Below are 17,161 nucleotides of genomic sequence, written 5' to 3' on the forward strand. Positions count from 1 at the left end.
CACGGAGCCTGTATGGAGTCACACATCAAGGTATACGTTTTCAGAATGTGTTCCCACATGGAAAAGGGCCTCCTGAAGTGAGAACAATCACTCAGAAGGCGCCCAGAGTGGGCAGACAGTGGTTGAGTTCCCACCACGCAGTAGAAAAAGCCCAAAGCAGCTCCACTGTCCTGCGATGGCAGAGGACCCTTTATCTGCCATTTTCCACTTGACATCTCCTGATACATTCTAGATGCACAAAACAATGGGAACATCAGGTCACAGCCACTCCCAAAGATGGGGAAACCTGCAGCTTTGAAGAGGATGGGCATTTTGTGGCTGCAGTATACCAGTCTAACGCAGCCAGGAGCTGAATAGCAATGAAAATAATCATTTAGCTCTATGTGTAAATAATTTCATTCTAGTAGCAGTTACAATCGTAACAATAATGAAAACAATCACAGAGACTCAGAGTAGCATTAGAAAGATGCCACATTTAATTTACAGAGTTAGTTAAGCTAAGTCTTACATGAAAGAAATATTTTTAATATAGTAATTAGATATTCGTTGGAAAATTCTTGCCTTATTCTTCTACCAGTTTTGCACTGTGGTTATTTTTAGATGTTACTGTGGTTTCTAGTGTTCATAACACCTCTGGCTATGGGCTCAGAAATGTGCTTAGGCTGCTTCAGTGCTACAGAACCAACAGCAATGCTACTGCTCACCAGTGGGAGAGTGGGATATGGACACACTGCTGTATCCCCAGGGAGCAACAAGGAATTCAGGTCTTGGGCTGAAAAAGTTTTCCTTAGAAACTGGAACCTCTAGGCATCTGGTGAGTGTGATCCAAGCAGAGCTCCTTGCGTTTTTGGACAATTTAAATGAAAAATTGAAACAAGATAAAATACTTTTCAGAACTTTATGAACAAGCATGAGTAGGCATGAAGTCAGCTTTAAAGAAGATGGGGGCACATGGGTGCCTGGGGAGCTTTTCAGCTTGGAATGTCACAGCTGTGCCACTGGGATGTGGTTGTACATCTCCACTCAGGAGAAGGCTCAGGTATATCAACATTTAAGGCCACACTCAAGGACACGTGCCTGAGGTATTTAACATTTAAAAGTGCATTTACTCCAGAAATAAAAGCTTGTTTTGCACACTCACAATGTCATGCCTTTGTTGATATTTTTTTTTCAGTAATTCCATTATCACAAATCACAGGACTGTCAAATACCCCAGGACTAGGAGATCACAGCCCAACAAGCAGCAGATACCCATTTGGAGGTTTTAAATAGCATTCATTCATTTTTCAAATCCTATAACACCAGCTACCTACAACTTATGCACAGCAAACCCCAACACAAAGCCTGTAAAATCCACCACCCTACCTTATTCACTGCTTCAACTAATTTTAGTCCAGGGACTATCTCAAGAAATGAGAAGAAAAGCCTAAGAGGTTTCACACAAGCTGTTTGTGTTTAAGGACAGAAGTTTAAGCTCGAATACAACATAATTATGATGTCATTGAAGAGCAAAAGCTGCCAGCACACACCGTGTTTTCATCACAGCACTACTACTGCAGGCACATTTGAAACACTACAGCATCTTCAGACTATAATTATAACTGTTGTTGTTTCTGTGGTTTCAAAGGTAATAGAACTTGTTCATAACATTTACACAATGCCAGCATGCTGCATGCAAAATACAGATTAAGTGTCTCAGGCAAAATATTCCCACCAAAATACCTGCAGGCCAGCAGGTTATGATTTAACATTATTGTGAGCAGGAAATAAAAATGCAACACTAGACATACAACACCCAAATCCTTCCACCTAATCAGATAAACCAAGCTAGACTTGCCTGCTTAACTGAGGGACAGATTCAACTCTTGAGAAATAGTTCAAAAGCCATCTTGGCTTGTATGGTCTCATCAGCATTCCCCAACAGAGAGCCAGCATGAAAGAAGGAAAAAAACTTCAATAGCAAAGGCAGCTGGGGGGGTGGGGGAGGGATAAAACTATTTACCAGTGCCCATGCTCCCCACCCTCTTCCCAGCCCATCTGAGGTGTTAGTGGTGTGGTGCCTCCTCACCCCACCACAGGGAGCTCACAGCTGTGCCTCCCCCCAGGTGTTGCAGATGGGATTTCCAGGAGGTCCTTCCAGTCAGGAATCACCTACAGCTGTTGTACAGAAAAGGAGAGAGTGGATCTCACACAGTTAATGGATAAGTTCGCTCATCTTCACCACCTTGCTGTTCAGCTTCACCCACAGAGGTGCAAAGAGAGGCAGATGTGGCATTTGGCAAGCTGTCAAGATACATCTTTCTTTTTAAAAGTAAGGTGCACTTCCCTGGCTGCTCTCAGCCCAGTCCTTCTGTCTGTAACAGCTCTGCTGTCAGCACTGAGGATGCCCTTTTCAAACATCGGCAAGGAGGAGTTGGGTGATACAGTGGTAAAACAGCCATTTTCTCCAAGAGCAACCCAAAATGGAGACCTGTACTTTCCACCTAACTCTAATCCTTGCAGATAATTCCTCACAGAGATGTTCTTTCACCAGGCAGGCCAAATTCACCTCCCTGGAGTTACCAGCCATGGATGCAGCCATCCTGCCACTCTGAGGGTCTCATGCTGCACCCGTGATATGACACGGGGTCCAGATGCCACCACCCTGACATCAATCATAGGCACAGCACATAAACTTTCAGTTTTACCAGCGGTGTCATTTTTATTGTTTCATCCATCACACTGCACTCCTCACTCTGCAGGCAGTCTCTCCCTCTAAGTATTTCTTGGAGTTGTGGAGCCCGAGGACAGAACTGAAGCTTTGGAAGTATCGTAAAGGTTATTCCCATTGACAACCACCACAATCTTATTGTCTATCTAGCTAAATAGTAAGGGCCACTTGAAAAGTTAACGGTGATGCTGCTACCAAGAGTCTTGTGATGCCTGCACTTCCTGTCAGAAAAACACTCAAAGCGAATCTGAAATCAAAGTAGACAAAGCTAAAGTTCTGCTTATGAATGTCCCACCCAGTCACCGCAGTGTTGTCTCCTTTGATTTCAAATTCACTTTGAAACTCTCCAAACAGGAGGCGCAGCTCAACCTCGGAAGCAGAAGATGCAAAGTGGGAACACCACCCGTTTACTTCTCACGTGGCTGGTGCTAGCAGGTGGAGGATGCTTAACAAAAGCCATAATAAGCCCCCAATGCTAATTCCAAAAGGGAATTACCTACCCACATTATCCTTTGGTGCTTGTGCTTCCCAGCATAGGCGTACAGGGCTTTTTATTATTCCAGAAACCACCAAGTGCAAACAGAGCAGCTCGTTCCAGCTGAACCAGGACTTTCTGCATGAGCTGACATTTTGGAAAGTAGTTTCTTTCTTGGAGCTGAGATGGGATTTTTCTGGCTTAAGCAAAATGGGAAATTGTCCACAGTCCTTTACTTTCACTCCTAGCATATTTTCACTAAGTAATATGCAAGCAAAACAGTCCAGAAAATGCTCAGTCACAGCAACAAGTTTTTATAGCCACTTTATTTGAAAGAGCAGAATATTTTTGGCAATGTAGTTGGAATGACAGCTCCCTAATTTTTCAATACACCATTTGCTGCTTTTGCACACATTTATACCTTTGGATCTAGAGAAGAAATTGAGTAGCCACTGCACCATGTTTGAATACACAGTCAGGAGGCATGAACCACCTTCCCGCTCCAGAGTATGGGGGACCCAACAGACCCAGTGGAATGATAAGAGAGGACATTTCTCATGGGGACTGAAGCTCCCAGAGCAAGCCAATTCCTGCCTTCACAGTGCTGCTTCTTTCCTGATAACACTTAGCTGGGAGCTGGGAAGGGCAAAGCTGGCAGACTGGAAGATTGCCTAATGTGCTGTGACTGACATGTAATCGAATATTCAACCACTGGTCCTCATGTCAGTGGTAAAGTGAATATGACACCCTTCAGCTTAGTTGTGATCACGGCTCGTTCTTCTGCAAACAGTTTCACAAAGGTGCAGCCTGGCTCCTTGATGAGGCGGATGTGTGAGATGGGAGAGCAGTCACGGAGGTCACCTGCTGCCGAGGACCTGCGAGGGACTGACCTTTAAATGCCAACTGCATCCCCGCCGTGCCCCCGCACCTCGCGCCAAGGTGGGACCCCACACTCTTTGCTTTCACAGCCACCATCACGCTCAATGACCTGGATGAGCCACCTGTTCGACATCAGAGGAGTCTTTATCTCTTGGAGCCTTTTTGGATCTGTGAGTGCCGAGAAAAAAAAAGACACACACACACATATTAAAAAAAAAAAAAAAAGAACATTTGGGGGTGAGAAACCCCAAGGGAAGGAACTCAGATGTTCGGGTCAGGCCTTAGAAAAGGTATCAATTCTTCTTTCCACTTAGCACAGCCTGCTGCCTGCCCAGGCTCTTTGTCTCTGCCCTCTTCCCAGTACAGAAAGCATTTCCCTTTTAAATGACATCTGAGCGCTGACATGCTGGAGGCACCCATCCTGCATCATCTCTGGCAGATGGTGCAGCTGGCCACGATTTTCGGGATTGCTTAAATAAAACCACAGTGCCATATCAAGAAATGTAGAGAAAATGCTCAACAGTGCTTAAGATGTTTAAACATCACAAACTGTCTAAGACTTCAGCTCGCTGTACTGCGCATTTTTGGTGATGTAACTGTTCTTATTGACGGTAAAAGTGAAATCTCCATCATGACTCACTTCATTTTCTTTCTGGGAGGCAGAGGCAAATCTTATGATATTTCTGCTCTGACCCAATACTAGATTCTTTCACCTTGCTGTGTTAGGAAGAAGTTTGGACAGCTGTAACAACACAAGTCAAACGCTTGAGGTTTTTTGGAGAAGGGAGCTCCACTGCTGCTGGCATCAGATCAGGGGTGCCCTGATGCCATCAGATAAGAAGCTGACCCACTCCCACAGTCCACAAAGCCAGAAGCACCTCTGCATGGCTTTCACAGACATCCAAGCAGATTTAGTGCAAGCAGCAATGCTCAAGCCAACATAAATGCCGTTTTTCCTTTTCCCCTATGGTTTCGCTTGCTTTGAGCTAATTAGCCTGATGGCCATTTCCCTGCCCCCTGGAGATACCATGTTTAGTGGTATATGTATTTTGGGAAAAAAGCCTTTTAAGTGAAAATTGTCATTGTTGTGTCCAGGAGTCATGTAGTTCTTTCTAGCTCTACAATAAGTCTTCAGCTTTTCTGCTAGTGATTAAAATTAGGTGGGATACTGGAAAATTGCAACTTTAGGAAATATTTAGTCATAACTAAATGAAATCTGGGGCTGTGAAAGTGAAAAAAAGGGATTTAATTCCAACTTAGCAGGGCTCCTTGAAAGTTTAAGCCCTGGTAGACCCCAAAATACATGAGATAACCTTGCAGCATTTGTGAAGTTACCACAAGAGAGCCATTACCTGTAGGGGTCAAAGGAGACCCCTCACATCTGCATTGCAGAAAGCTACTGAATCCAGTGATATCTGGGAATCTGCCTAAAATTTACTGCATTTCCCAACAAGAGAGGCACTTGGAATGACACTAATGTTCCTGAAACAAATGAAGGGGCCTAGGTTTCGTTCTCCAAACCCTCCTCAGTGTTATCTTGCCTCAGGAAAGAGTGCCTGTCACAGCAAAGTGGAGCAGCTTGCAAAGATATTCAGAAGGCTCGACATGAAGCCAATCCCTGAGAAGCTGAGATGAATTTCTGTGAAGTTGCAGGCAGGTATTTATTTACTGTGCATATTGACTGGCAAACCTTGAGACATTTCAGAGCACCATCACCCGGGGGGCGTCACCCCAGCATCCTCCTCACATTGTCTTTCCTCACAGTCCCCAAACTAGTTGGGAAAGCAGCAGGGAAAGGGCAGGGGGTGCACTCCAGAGCTCCTCACACATCTCTCCATGAGGGCAGAGCTGTGAGCATGGGCAGCTGGCCGCCCTCCACAGGGACCAGCACACGGCTCCACCGCGCGCAGGCACCTCCGGCCGCAGATGTCGGCTTTTATTGCTCAGGTCTCCTGTATCACTGGGCCACCTGTACAACATATTTAACATACAGCAGTTATTCTGTTGCTGTTTGAGCTGAAATAATCTTGGCAGGAAATGGCAGTTAAACCCAGGCATAATTTTTTACACCGTGTGTAATGCAAAAATCACCTCTTTGGATAAGTAATATACTCTCGTTGCCTTCTTGGTGGAATATAGTATTTCTTGTCCCATCAGAAATTGGCCAGAATTGGTATTTAATATCTGAATGTCTCCATTCCAGGCTCAGATTGCGATTCCTGAAAAAAAGAATGGAACTTTTACAAACTCTGGATTTTAGATGTGGGATACTGTTGGCCCCTTCTCAAATGCCAAGATGGTGAAAGGCAGCCCCATCACAGAGTTAGGTTTGAATGGAGGCCTCGTATTCAAACACAGATCCAGGATTTGGATGTGGCTTTTGGATTTAATCCCATTCCCAGCCATATCCATTTGATGTAGCAGAACAGGCTATCACACTGGTTGAAAAACACTTGGAGCATCTATTGCCTTTTTTTGCAAGTGAATTTCAAATTTTCTTTGCCCAAACTGAGAGAGAGGTGACATGACTAAATATTACAAGAACATCATTTTCTGCTGCTGCTGCTGTTCAAGACATACAGTAGGTTTTTTCCCTCTGTTTGCTTTAAAAATTAGGTTGCTAATGATAATGTTCCTCTCATAGATGATCTTGTACTTTTTAATGATACCCATAGTTTTCCTCCACATAAATGACTAAATCCTCACAGAAATCTCTGTCTTGATTAGCACTCCTGCTAGTAAAATTTCACATACTAAATCAGTACCAGCTGTAGCAAGAAAGAATGAAAAAGGCAAGTGTAAATGTTCCATATGCCCTACCAAATTGGCATCTGTGTCAGTAACCCTGTGTTTTTTTAAACAATTGTATACATACATTCTCAGAAGTGTTTTGCTCACAGGATTCTGCAAGCAAAATTTCCTCTGTTGGTACATCACTGAAATGTCACATCTAAAAAAACCCCAGCAAGGAGTTTTGCTGCTTCTCCTCCCTACACCCAACCCTGGCGCACAATTCAATGAGTTACCTCGAGTTTGCCGCACCTTTGTTTTGATGCCTGCTCCCCGTAACCTGACTCTGGGACACTCCCGCAGAGCTGCTCCACATTTAGCACTCAGTTATTAGCAGCACCACCGAAAGCCAAAGCTACTACGGCGCTGTAATTATTTCCAAGCTGAATTCAGAAATAAGGACTCGAGTTCCAGCTTGGCTGCTGGGGAATGCTGCTCCGATGAGCCAACAGCTCATCTTTCGCGTGACTCATGAGTGATGATGATGCAGGAGGGAGCTTGTTCCGGGGACAGCCCAGAGCCAGAGCTCTGACCCAGAATGGGCAGTGACTCAGCTCCATTCTGCAAAATCACGGTTTGGGTGCAGGGTAGGTGATAGTTGCAGCCTCTTGGACCAGCCTGACACTTGTAAACTGGCTGAGCACCACCTGCTCCATCGCTCTGCTGTGCAGCAGAAGAAAGCCTGGAATACAATGCAATAAATATAAGCACAATACAACTTAAAAGTAACCATGTCCTCAGCAAAAACACTTTAAAGTCAACTTATGCCTATCCTGACACTGGAATTCAATCAGTATGGCAGAACGGACTTCCAAAGTTAAACAAATACTAACTAGTGCTCCAAATGGGTAGCAAACATCGCAGCCTCCTGCGGAAAGGCGATATGGAGCCAGACTGTCCACTGGTGTAAGTCAAGCTCACTTCACTGGACTTGGGTTGAGCTGTGCTGATCAACACCAGCTGACTGATCCACTGCAAACCCCAGAGCCAGCCATCGTCTTCCCTGACATGGGATGATACAAAGTAAACAAGAAAAATTAAGAAGTAGTTAAGGGCATAAATAGGATGTTTCTAGGAATAAGAAATTATTTCTTGAATTTCCAAAAGTCAGGAAGACCCTCTTTCCTCACACTCTTGGCCATGACAAAGTGGTGACACTTGTTCTGATTTTTTTCCAGCGCAATGTGGAGTGTATATTTGCACATCATGTCATGCCTGTCCATGGTAATCAGAAGCCATTATTTCCAAAAGCTCAAAATTCCCTCCTGGACTCTGGTATGCCAAGTGTTTTACTTCACAGTGATTTCTTTTCTTTTCTTTTCTTTTCTTTTCTTTTTTTTTTTTTTTCATGGTTGATTTATAATTGCTGCAAACAGAAGTTTATAATGGAAATGCTGACAAAACTGTAAGTACAGTGTCACGTTAACGCTACCATTGCTGCCTCTTTGTCAGACTTTCCTTTAACCCTATGAGCCAAGACTTGGATCAAGTAACAACAAAAGCCCAGAATACACAGGGCATAGGAGATAGAGTGGAGAAGTGGAGACAAAACTCCTGGAATAAAATCCTTGCCTCAGTGAAATCAAAGGGATTTTATCCCTGGTGTCTAGTCTCACTTCTGCCAGACACTTGCTGTGCAATTTGGACAAATTTATCCTCTGCAAAATGGACAGGAAAATATGTTCTGCACTTACCTTACAAGTGTTGTAGCATGATTAGCAAATCATGCTATTAAAGAAGCAGGGGAAGGCTGAGGATAAATATAAACACTACCTACATATTTACAAAAAAAATAGGCAAATATTATTCTAGGAATCCTCTATGCATGGAAGGTGGTAGGATCTTTACTGCTCTGCCTGCATGTATTTACACAGAGACATCAGTATAACATTCCCCTGCAACACCCTCATTATTTGGGTCTTCTCTCATGTTTGTGATTTTCAATTTTATTCCTGGCTTAGGTCTCATTCCTGACATTTTTATGTAGGTTTTGTATGCAATAATATACATACATTAGATGGTGTTGAAACCATCAACCCGAATTGCTATTTTTAGCACAGTGCAGAGGATGGGACAGAGACATAAGTGACAATTAAAGAGAATATATTCAGAGCTGTCATCAGCAAATATTTTTTTCTCTTGCCAGGAATCCTGAGTGCGTAGAAGGGCCTCCTAGGCAAAGTTTTTAAGGCAAAACATTTGGGTCATTCAAAAAAACCCCAAACAAACCCACAAGTAAATGACATCACCAGGAGGCTGGGCTGCTCGAAGGTTCCCAATCGCCGACTTTGCGAGAAAATTCTTATTTGCTCCCTCAAATTGCTGATCTGCCTCTTTGCTTCTGTACTACCCATGCACAGTGCCTGCAGATGTATATAATTTACAGAGCTTTCCTCATCAAGGGGATTAGGCAGCCCTCTTTCAATATGTATAAGAAGTACAAACACACACTTACCCACTATGTTTTACGCCTGCCTGCAACAAACAGCTGAACAGATTGTGATGAAATTCAGACATTGACAATCTGACAAAAAACTTCTTTTTTCCCTTAAAATCTGGCTTCCAGAAGTTTTGCAAATCTAAATATTTTATTTGAATACCGCAAGGGCCCCAATCTTATGGAAAGCCTACGAAGCAAACATGGAGATACGTGTAGTTAAGGAGGGGAAAAAAATAGCACAGACACATACACAAAACACATCTATTTGGTGCAACTTGCCAATTTTCACAATGATTCGGGTGCGTTTTCTCTGCCTGGCTCCTGAGACTGCAACTAGACTCCTCTAATAAGCACTTTTTACCCACCAGTGTGTCAACGGTGCTTTAACAGTAGTTTCAGTGTCAAATTGCCCTTTCCTCAGCAGGGATTGTTAAGCCTTTCTGTATTATACTTCCAAGACTCTCACGAGCTGGAGTTGGGAGATATAATATTTTCTTTGAAGTTTGCATTTCACAACACACTGGGATGCAAACAAGCTCCAGTTTCTCAGTAGTCAAACAATTCTGGCACACAGGGACTAGGACTAAATATTGTACCGAATTTTCTAATTACGTCTTTGTGATATTTACTACATGATGTTAGGTGAAAGCAGATCCTAATCAATATAAAACCCCTTGTCTAAACAGGACATCTGGGCTTTGAAATATTCTGTTTGTTGTCTAGAAATTACCCTGTAGCAAGCCACTGTAACAATATAATATCTTAGTCATGGAAAACTTTGGAGTATTTCTGATAAACTTATCATAAACAGATGAGTGCTTTCTCTCTTTCAGTATTAAGGTGATGTAAAAAGTGAAGATAAAAGTCAGCTGTATGCATAAAATCATAGAGACTTTTGCCAACAAAATGCTGTGTTTACAAGTTTAAAAGATCCAAAGTCTGAAAAGGCAAAAAATTAGGATTCTTAAAGTAACACTAACTCAGCCACATGGCACATCCTGGCAAGCACATTTAGCAAAATAAACATTAGCATATTCATATACACATTTCTACAGCAACGTATTTTTAATGTGGCCAAACTAATTCAACAATGGGAATCTCAACTTTTCTCATTTTAAGGCCAGATTCTCAGCTGGCAGAGACATATTATTTCAACAAACCGACATCACCGACAGCAGCGAAGCAGCAGAGCCGCCTCCTTCTGAGCAGGCAAGTGCCAGAGTCTGATGCACTTACGATGACAAGTCTCTCTTTCTGACTTCATTATCAATATTCATACAACAAGACAGACAGATGTGACTAAGAATCAGCTCCTCAGATAGAATCCTGAGCCTTCCACTACAAAAGCATTCATGAGAGTCGCTTTTCTGCCTGTATTTTGTCACGTAAGAGAATCAGGAGGAATCCAGCCCCCCTGGCAGAAGGATTTCACAGCACAAGACATGGGCAGTTGTAATTCTTTGGCCCTGAATTTTGGATGATGCCGACTTTTACTGATTGTCTCGGCTTTATCTGACAATTCCTTGATTTGGTTCTTCCGACAGCAACGAACTGCACCGGAGGGGAGCATCTCCCCGCTCATCACAGACATGTCAGCGTAGGATCCATTCCCACATCCAAGCCTTCCCACAGAGAAAGTTTTCTGTGCTGAGGACATTCTCTCTGGATAGCAAGGCAGATCCAGGCTCCCAAAGCAGCTGCCTTTGCAAAGCTGGCTTATCCCATCACCCCCGAATTGCCCTTGGTGGAGAGGATCTCCGGATGGTGCTGGGCCAACTGCACCAGCCCTTCTGCCTTCCCAGCCTCCCAGCACGGGTGCCCTCCCATCACACCAGGGCTCCACAGCCTGGGATAAGGGGATCTAAAAATGACACAAAGCCCCCTTTGCCCCACCTTAATATGACCTATGCTAAATCCAGCTTGGCTGGGGTTGAGGATCAAGGCCCTTAGACACTCTTAACTTAATGCTCCAGGTAGGAATATAACTCCCCCCCCCCATCACTCCCTGTTTATTTTTATTTTTCGAGTGCTCAAGGTCCTGGTCAGGACTACAGCCCCGCTGAGTGACACACACTATAAATATGGAAAAACCTCAAAAATTCTCAGTTTAAAGAAAGGTTACATGAAGAGAAGGCAGCAAGAGGCAATTGCATGCAAGTTGTTTGTGTGCACATAGTTTCTTGTTTGATTTTTTTTTTTTTGCCAAGGATCTTGAACATCACCCAGCTGGACTTTGAGGCATCCGGAGCGAGTTGGTTAATTGCTAACAGCCTTCATAGAGACACACAGGGAATTAATCCTCAGATCACCTCTTTTCCCCTTTGCAAGTCACCAAAAAAAAAAAAACAAAACAGAGAAAATCTTAGCTGTCCGTACTATTTCCAACAGTAAATGTTGCCATTTCAGAGTTAGATATGGAAGGAAAAAAATAAAACTGGAAAGCACTTCACACCTTTGAGCTCTGTAGACTGTTAACAAACTGGAGAGATATTGGCAAAGAGGTTCAAAAGTTAGTAGGGGCGACAGACAGAAGAACAGACAGTGAAATTGCTTCATTTCCATAAGTGCTCATGCCAAAAAAATCAGATCTGATTAATAATTAAAAAACAAACAAACAAAAAACCCCATTATTTAGAGAATCAAGAATAAGTCTGACTGGAAAGTTCAAAAAGGCCTGGACATATAAAAACAAAAGGTTATAGTGCAAGTCCCAGCTTTGAGGTTTTTTTACAGCCCTTCCACATGAGTGGGATGGCTCCCATCCCACAGGGACACCCACCCTCCCCTGGGACTCTCAGCCAGGAGCACCCAGGCCACAGGGTGGGAATGACCACCCGAGGACCCTGGGCCAATTTCCCAGAGACACCTCCAAGCTCTGAAGATCTAAAGATCCCCTGAATAATCCTATTCAGGGAGGAGAATTATAACCATGAAGAGCAAAAACGGGGGGAAATGGGATCCTTCCTCAGGCCCCTGGCAGACACGGAGGGGACAATGGGGAAATAAGAGCTAGCACAAAAGTTTCCTCGAGTACGCCCTCAGCCACTGCCGTTTCAGATGAGAATTTCCAGAAGCAGGAACTAAAAGAATATTATTATTTTCTTTGAGGGATTAATTACTTTGCCACTTGTTACCTTTTGTTAGAGGCATGACACCCCATAACCTTGTTGCACAAGGCACCAGATGTCCATTTAAACGTCAGTTTTGAACGAAAAATGTTTTGTTTTCCCATTTGAGTCCACAAGTTATTTTCTTTCTGCTAAAACCCCCATGAATTTTAAGGCGAGCAGACACCAAAACGTGCTACAAATGATACAGACGGGTGCTGAGTTCTCTGGGTGAAAATAAATAAATAAAGACAGTCCTTCCTCCTGCTTGCTGGGGACGCATATCCCCTTACAACTAAGAAAGTATTAAGAACATGTTATGAAAAATAACAAAGAATAGCAGAGAAATCAAAAAGTGAGTGGCACTTCAGATGGAGTTTAGCAAATTAAGTCATTGACCTGAAGAGGAGATTAATACCAAACAAGGTGCCCCTTCTTCTGAAGTAATGAATATTCTTCAAACAGCAAGGGAGCACTGACTGCTGTTTGATGCTGATGACATTGAAAATTTAGGAGAACAGAAATTCCATCATTTTTCATTTGTATGCAAATGCGCCTGTTCCAGAAATTAACCCCTGAACCCCATGTCAGTTTTCATCTGGAGGAATTCTCTTCGCTCGCATCACACAGCGCAGCCTTGCTGCTATCCTGGGGTCACTGGGGCTTCCCCACACACAACAACACAAAACACTAAAACAAAACAACCCAAAAAAAAAAAAAAAAGGTCCCAAAAAACAAAAAAGGGAAGAAAGTAGGGTGGGGGAAATTGGCCAAATCGTGCCAGGCTTTGTTTCCCCCCATTAATGGGGTATAAAGGAACAATAGAAGCCAAAGCCTGTTGTAAAATGCACATCTCTAATGCCTGGCTCTGGGTCCTGGCATCATTGTCATGCAAAAGGCAGCTCTACCTCTTTAGGCAGAGCAGCACCCACTAATCACTTCCACTGGTGCTAAGGTGAACCTCGGGCCAATATACAACCCGTATTACTCTTCCTTTCAGCTCGGGCTTCCACTGTTAAAAAGTTCCTTTGTCACTTAGCACCTTAGACAAATGCGACTATCTGCATCTGAAGGGGAAAGAGATGATGGAGGTTTTTTTAATTGATGTGGATTTAATTATGCTAATTTAGACAGCTGTAAAGCCTTTTCAGTAGAGCTGCATAATGGGACCAGCAAATACAGGTGTCCTTCACTGCAGGCGCTTAATGTTTAACCTCAGTCGTTTTGTAAGGAAGGGAAAATGCAAAGTAATGGTTAACCAGCAGAAAGCTCTATTTCTTGAGGACCTAAAGAGGACTCTTCACTTTGATTCTCCCTACAATCCCATTGAGGGCTGCAGAAATCCACACACACTGAGCAGAGCACAAATACTTTTCATTGCAGTGATGAAGATGAGGCTGAGGCAGAAACAAGAGGGTTCCGGCCTGCCACAGACTTCAGCATCCTGCACAGGGTGTCCTTTGCTTAATTTAGGCCATCTCTGTATAAATGCTTAATTTAAGACAGCTCTTTCTTGTCCTCTTTTTTAATCTTTTGGATCTGGCCACCTACAGCACCAGCAATGACTAAAACCAGTAAGGCATTTTCTTCAGGTGTGTTCTTGGTGTCTTATCCAGACCCCTCTGAGGCTGCTATGCCTCTGCCTTTCCCAAAATTCCTCATCCCACACCCTACATCCTTTCTCTAGGCTGGGGCTGATACCTCCAGGGACCACTTGGAGATTCATTTCCCAGGTTTGGCTGGGAGTTTGGCCAGTTTGGCTCCCCAGGGTGGCCATGCACCATGAAACATCAGTGCTGCTCCCAGGGAAGAGTGTAAATACTTGGCCAAAGGTGAGGAAGGGACCACTGAGCTTTTTTAATATAGCATGAATCACAGACCAGATGTGCCTGTGGGTGTTGAAACCAGATGATCTCTGAGGTCCCTTCCAACCCAAAGCATTCTATGATTTTATGATTCTGTGATTCTTTGACTGCCAGAGGCAGCCTCAGTGACCAGGTACTTGAAGCTCTCCTGTTCGGTAGCACTGTCTTATTTGTATGACCACTCTTTTTTTTTTTTTTTAATAGTAGAAATTGCTATTTATTAAATACTTGTTAGAGTAGGAACGAAATCTTGGCATACAAGTTCTGGTAGACTTCACTGAAGCAATTTCAGGTGTTACTGGCTGATTTACACGTCACTCATTGCTGGTGCCACAAGCACAGTCTGCTCAGGAAGGTGGACTTTGGGCTGTGCTTTCCTCCCAGAACATCTCTTTTTTAAAGGAGTGCTGCCAGACTGGTGAATATGCTGGAAATATGCACTACACCATCAGATGGAGTTGATTTGGGTAAGGCAGGAGAGAGAAGATTAAATCCAGGTGTACAAAACTATCCACTGCTACATCTTCTTTCAGTCTCCTGAGGCAAAAAGAGGTAATGGAAGTGCTTTCCCATCACATGATGCAGTGTGTAGCTCCACTAGGAGCTGCTCTGCATATCTGTGTCTGTCTCCACCTGGACAATGCACTATCTCCAATCATTCCTAAAGTGCAGCAGAAATGGGCTTTTATCCCACTTTACACTGTGCTTATATGATTTGCCCAAGGTCATTGAGAGCAGAGATGGAAATTCAGATTTTTACTTTTTTTTCCATTGTTTGATGTCCCATTACAACCCTCTCTTTCCCCACCTTTTCCCTCCCTGTCTGCATTTCACCTTCTTAGCTCCAGGCACTGTCTATGGCGATTCTTTCAATTTTGGCAAGAGTTCCTGTTCTGAGAAATGCTAACAACAGGCACCGAGGGGTTAGCAAAGTCGTGAGCTTCAACCAAATTTCCTGGCTTCCAAGTCTGCAAATTCTGCTGCCTAGATACAGATAATTCTCCCGAAACACTAAGTCCCCTCGTCCCCTCAGCTCCTCCTCAGGAACACCAAGTGCAGAGCACTCCATAGCTATTATATTCACATGCATATATTATAAGCTTCAGCTTGACGAGCTCGACGGTGACAGTGTCAGTCACCCTTCACCCTCCTGCTGTGGTCCAAAGCTGGATTCAGCACCTGTGGGGCTGTGCTGGGCTCTCTCTCATGGCAGCTGAAGGGCCAAACACAAGTTAATCTGGGAGATGTCCTTCCCAACAACCACACCTGACTTCCTGGCCTGTTTTCCCCAAAGCCTCCTCGGTCATTCTGGCAGCTGGGACACCAACAATGTGCTTGGGGTTGGGTTGAGTTTTCCTCTTGGCTGCTCTGAGCTCTTTGATGCCATTTTCCTTGACTCACCCTTGATTATGGTGGATGGTCTCTATTACATTTTCAGCTAACCTGATATCCACACAAAAGGCTTTGGGGTAGGTTTTATTTCAAGTGTTATCCAGTCGTAGGTTTGCCCGATGCAGAAATGTCAGAATTGGTCCTAGAGCCAACCAAATCCCGGTGCTTAGCCCAGCAGGAGATCGAATTTCTTCTGCATACCCAGGATGAAAATGCACAGGCCCTTTACCAGGGACAGCCAACATACAACATACCAATTTAAGCACTCTGCTCTGTATTTTAACAGATTTTAGGAATTTGTGGGAATTCTCTTTAACACTGGAGAGGAAAAGATCTGAAGAAATGCTCTAGCAAAAAAATATACAAATGGGTGCTTTGATAACTATAAAGTTGCTTTCTTGGACCAAGAGCCCACATTAGGAACCAAATAAAATATTTAAAGGCAAAAATTCTGCAAAGTTTCCTCCCGCGAAAGGGAAAATATGGTCTATGCTGTACCAGACCTTCCTTTTGCAAAATCTGTTTAGGAGTTGCCATGAAACAAGCAGGATTCAACAAAGAGCTTGACAATTTCTGTTAAAGTTGCATTTATATATATTTCTAGGAATGGTTGGTTTGATTCTTCTTTAAAACCAAGTGTCAGGTTGAATTTCAGACCACATATAAATATAATTTTGCTCTCACGTAATGCTTTTGTATCTGGTGTAATTCCATCTACTGCAGTGGTGTTACCTTTCAGTTACCCTAATGGGAACAAGAGCAGAATTACACTGATAAAAAAAGCTGCTTACAGAAAGAAATACAGAAAGAAAGAGCACAGGAATAAATACTTCCTCTGGCTTATTTAATATATTTGTTTGTCCAAATTGTAGCAAAGATATTTATTTCAAGGAATATTGTTTGATCAGCAAGAGTAAACACTGATATGTCTTAAACAGCAACATGCAGTTTTTACAATTCATCAAACGACACCTAGGATTGTTTAGCTGGTCAACTAAAAGAAACAACAAAAGGTTTCAGGTCATATAATTATACCCTTCTGTTTCCCAACTTTCTTAGAAATCTCTGCCTAAAAATAATCCCAGCATCCGGCTGCCTTGCAGAATTGGCTTATTTTAAAACATATAAAAACTCTTATTGCAGCCTTAGCCATTTTAAGGTCTCGGTGCTGACATGGAGTAATAGTGCTTAGCACTACTATATACCGCTTTCCATCTCCAAAGCACTTTACAAACATTAGCTAATTAATCCTCACAACACCCCTGTGAGGTATGTAGGTAAGTATTGTCATCCAATTAGGTAAGTATTAAGCACTGTTATCCCACCAGATAAGTATTAAGGTCTCCCATTTTACTGGGGAGCCTGAGGACAACAGGTTAAGTTGCTTACCAAAGGTCACAGGGGGAGCTGGTAGAATAAAACTTGGGATGCTTTGGTTTCTTGAGGGCTATTCAGGCATCCGGGTAGCATCCGGTGCTGCTCCCTCCACAAAGGCATCCCTTG

General features: G+C 43.3%; 1 protein-coding gene across 2 annotated transcripts in view; it reads right to left on the reverse strand.

The window, feature by feature from the left end:
* Nucleotides 1-3,496: 3,496 nt before the first annotated feature.
* GTDC1 (glycosyltransferase like domain containing 1) overlaps nucleotides 3,497-17,161 on the reverse strand; it is a 200,639-nt gene continuing 186,974 nt past the window's right edge. The window contains exons 10-11 of one of the 2 annotated variants that reach the window (XR_007204642.1): nucleotides 6,156-6,283; nucleotides 3,497-4,232 (exon numbers count right to left, since the gene is read on the reverse strand). Coding sequence is in view for 1 of the 2 variants with exons in the window: in XM_048308682.1 (XP_048164639.1) it covers nucleotides 6,242-6,283 (42 nt within the window). In the remaining variant the exon portion in view is untranslated. Of the gene's footprint in view, nucleotides 6,284-17,161 lie in introns of both variants that reach the window. The other variant, XM_048308682.1, reaches the window with a different exon arrangement.

This window comes from Corvus hawaiiensis, chromosome 7 (assembly GCF_020740725.1).
Source record: "Corvus hawaiiensis isolate bCorHaw1 chromosome 7, bCorHaw1.pri.cur, whole genome shotgun sequence".
Taxonomy (NCBI): domain Eukaryota; kingdom Metazoa; phylum Chordata; class Aves; order Passeriformes; family Corvidae; genus Corvus; species Corvus hawaiiensis.